Genomic DNA, 4,321 nt, shown 5'->3' on the forward strand with positions numbered 1-4,321 from the left:
GACTATAACACGTCTTGGAGAAGACCTTTTTGGGTTGAATACGTTTGGAGATCGTTGAGCTTCCTGGATCTGAAGATCTGTGATTTTTCCTATACCTGGGAAGTTTTCTACCTCTATTTTGTTGAATATGTTTTCAATGCAGTCTCTGTTTTCCTCCCCTTATGGAATACCCATGAATCGGATATTTTAGCATTTATGGTTGTCTGATATCTGTCTCAGATTTTCTTCAATGTCTTTGATTCTTTTTTTTTGTCTGCTTCCGCTATTTCAAACAGCCCATCTTCGAGTTCAGAGGTTCTCTCTTCAACTTCGACAAGCCTGCTGGTTAAATTCTCCGTTGTGTTTTTTATTTCGCTGAATAACTTCTTCAGTTTGGCAAGTTCTGCTACATTTTTTTTCAGGACATTGATTTCCTTGTACATTTCCTCTTTCAGATCATGTATACTTTTCCTTGTTTCCTCATGATGTCTAGCTGAGTTTTATTGTATCTCATTCAGTTTCCTTAGAATTATCACTCGAAATTCCTTGTCTGTCATTTCAAGGGCTTCTTGTTCTATAGGATCTAGAGTTTGAGATTTATTAACTTTTGGTGGTGTACTTTCTTGATCTTTTGTATTTCTGGTATCTTTTTTTTTGATGTTTATTCATTGTGGCAGGGGGTTTCACAGTCCACCAGTTTGCCACTATTGGCTAACTAAGGTGTTGCTGTGGTTGCCAATTTGGTATGGTTACCTCCGTAACTGCTCAGTTGGCCTCTAGTGCCTTATGTGTGTGGTTGTCTTGGGTCTTGGGTGTCTCCAGTGAGCCACCTTTCTGGTCAGCTTGGACTCTACTGGGCTGCTGGATCACGGGGCATTACCGCAGGGTGTTTGGTCTCTGCTGAGCTTCCACTTCCTGTGCTGGATTTCTCCCTGTTCCGTATGCTTGGGCATGGGCTGCTGGGATGCACTGAGGCACCACAGAGCATGTGGTCTCTGCAGAGCTTCCCTTTCCCATACCATATGTCTCCCTGCTCTGTGTGCACTAGGCCAGGCTTGGGATGGAGCCAGGTGGCGGCAGTGAATCCTACCTGCTGCTAGATCACCCGGCGGTGGCCCTCCCATAGGGTGTGTGGACTCTATGGAGCTTCTATCTCCCTTGCTGGACGTCTCTGTGCTCCATGCACATTGGGCCGGGCTGCTGGTTCGCATGGCAGCAGTGTGGTCCCCGTGGAGTTCCCGCCTCCCCTGCCAGACATCTCCCTTCTCCAAGCACACTAGGCAGGGATGGGGATGGAGCTGGGTGCCTGCGGTGAAGCCTACCTGTTGGATCACGCAGTGGCAGCCCCACAGGGTGTGTGGTTTCTGCCGAGTCTCCCCCTCCCTAGCCTGATGTCTTCCCACTTTGTGCACACTGGGCTGGGCTGGGAATGGAGCTGGGTGGCAGTATTGAAGCCTACCTGCTGGATATCACAGTGGCAGCCCTGCAGGGTGTGTGTTTTCTGCTGAGTCTCCACCTCCCTAGCTGGACGTCTCCTTGCTCTGTGCACACTGGGCTGGACTACAGGCTCTTGCAGTGGCGGCCCACAGGGTGTGTGTTTTCTGCCGAGTCTCCACCTCCCTAGCCAGACGTCTCCCCACTCTGTGTGCACTGGACTGGGCTGCTGGATGTCGGAGTGGTGGCCCCCCAGGGTGTGTGTTTTCTGCCGAGTCTCCACCTCCCTAGCTGGACGTCTCCCTGCTCTGAGCACACTTGCCTGGGCTTGCCTTGAAAGTAGAAACCAAGTCTAGTTCATTCGGCATTAAATCATCTACCATAGTGCTTTGCAGGAAGACAGGCTCAATAAATGTCTTGCCGCTCTCATGGCTGAGGTGTGAGGCATGGGCCCTGAGTAGGTGGGATGGTAGGTCCTTCATTTATATCTTCACTTTGTCTTGTCTAGTTTGCTCTGTGAGATGCCTAATTAAAGTAGTCCTGTCACTCTGCATTCCTCCCTTACTGTGCTCTATTTATCCAATCTTTGATTCAAGGAAAAAATCTTATCATTGCATAATGCAGGACTTTTATTTATTAGCCATCTATCTATCTATCTATCTATCTATCTATCTATCTATCTATCTATCTATCTATCTATCTATCTATCTATCTATCTATCTATCTATCTATCTATCTAAATATCTATCTATCTATCTATCTATCTATCTATCTAAATATCTATCTATCTATCTATCTATCTATCTATCTATCTATCTATCTATCTATCTATCTATCTATCTATCCATCCATCCATCCATCTATCTATCTATCTAAATATCTATCTATCCATCTATCTATCTATCTATCTATCTATCTATCTATCTATCTATCTATCTATCTATCATCTATCACCTTCTATCATCTGTCATCTCTCTATGTATTTATACAGGATAAGATAACAAGCACCCTTTGATTAAGCACCTAACCTGAAAATTAGGACTTCAGTACTAACCTCTATCAACTACATGGTCTCCTCACTTCAATTCCCTCGAGTCTCTTCTCTTACATATCCTCTCATCTTAAGTCCTGTGCTCCTCTTTCCCTTAATTCTGTTTTGAATGAACCCACATTGCATGTATACCCTTTCCCAAAAGGTGTATTTTTTGGTCATTTTAGTTTTAAGTTTTTAAACTTAGTATTATGTTAATGAGATCAATCAACTTGTAGCATGTCTCTGTGGACCATTTAGAAAAAAAGGGACTCATCTACGGGCTTGGGTGACTAATCCCATTTACCAAGCACTTAATAGTCAAACAATGAATCGATATTTGAAGAGTGATTTATGGACTTCAAAGCATGAGCTATTGTGATCCTCCCAGCTTGTGAACTGTACTCTGCTAGTCAGTAGCATAGCTGGGGCACGGTCCCATTAGTCCTGTGCTGGTGCTCTGCCAAAAGGAACAGAAATGTGTAAAATTTGGTACTCTCAATAAAATATCTCAATCTCATCCATCTGTTATAAGACTTCTGAGAGGATAAATTTTCTGGCTGAAAAGATCACAGATGGCTTCTTGGATGGGATGACATTGGGGGTGGATTTTCGGGTGTGTATTGCAGTCTCCAGTGTATGTCCTCACATTGGTTATGAGAAGATTCTCTTGCTGAAGAGTTTCCGCAGGGCAGCCTTCATGTCCCGGTTTCTCAGACTATAGATGAAAGGGTTTAACATCAGGGTCACTGCGATGTACATCACAGTTATCACTGCATCCTTTAGGCTATAAGTTGTGAGAGGGCGGAAATACATGCCCATGACTGTCCCGTAGTACAAAGAGACAACTGTGAGGTGGGAACCACAGGTGGAGAAGGCTTTGAGCACACCCTTAGTGGAGGGAACCCGTAAGACCGTGGAGAAGACCCGAACATAGGAGATAATGATGAATAGCAATGGCATGCAGAAAACGCTAACCCCGAGGTACATCATCTTCACATTAAAGTGGATGTCAGAACAGGACAGCTTGAGCAAAGAGGCAATGTCACAGTAGAAGTTGGTCACTTCCTGATTGTCACAAAAGGACAGACTAGCTGTGAGCAGAGTGTGGGGGAGGGAATTGGAAATTCCAATCACCCAGGACCCAACAACTAGCAGAACACAGGACTTTGGACTCACTATTGTTGTGTAGTGAAGTGGGTGGCTGATGGCCACAGCACGATCATATGCCATCACAGCCAAAATGTAGCTGTCTGTGTTAGCCAAGGCTATCATGAAGTTCATCTGTGTTAGGCAACCCCCAAAGGAGATGGACTTGCTACCCGAGAGATGGTTAGCCAGCATCTTAGGGACGGTTACAGATGAGAAGAAGACGTCCACCAAGGAGAGGTTGGCAAGGAAAAAATACATGGGGATGTGAAGGCGAACGTCAGAGTGAATGGCCCAGATGATGAGCAGGTTTCCAATCAATGTGACGGGGTAAATGACCAGGAAGAGGATGAAGAAGAAATATTCTTGTTCCTGCTGACCAGTTATTCCCAGGAGGATGAAATCCAAGGTAGAGGACTGGTTTCCTTCCCTCATGGCTTCTTAAGCATGAAAGTGAAGAGGAATTCAGAATTATTAGTGCAGTTCCTATGTGCAATTATCTTCCTTATCCATCCCTTTTGACTGACATGATCAATTGTGTCTATCCTTGGATTTACAAAATCCACAGATAGCCAATATGTGGGGGGGATGGGATCTCTGTGTGTCAGTGAAGCTAGATGACAATTAGCCCTGGACACTAATATTTAAGAAGCGAGCGATCTGACTATCAGAGGTGACTATCCTCTCCAACCCCTGCACCACCACTGAGACAGCTAGCATTTAATCATT

General features: G+C 44.9%; 1 protein-coding gene across 1 annotated transcript; it reads right to left on the bottom strand.

Annotated features, from left to right (window-relative positions):
* Nucleotides 1-3,097: 3,097 nt before the first annotated feature.
* Nucleotides 3,098-4,027, bottom strand: LOC134389330 (olfactory receptor 1A1-like). The gene has a single exon (XM_063112876.1). The coding sequence runs from the start codon at nucleotides 4,025-4,027 to the stop codon at nucleotides 3,098-3,100; it is 930 nt and encodes a 309-aa protein (XP_062968946.1).
* Between the last annotated feature and the right edge of the window lie 294 nt (nucleotides 4,028-4,321).

The sequence above is a fragment of the Cynocephalus volans genome, chromosome 10 (genome assembly GCF_027409185.1).
Source record: "Cynocephalus volans isolate mCynVol1 chromosome 10, mCynVol1.pri, whole genome shotgun sequence".
In the NCBI taxonomy this organism is placed as follows: Eukaryota; Metazoa; Chordata; class Mammalia; order Dermoptera; family Cynocephalidae; genus Cynocephalus; species Cynocephalus volans.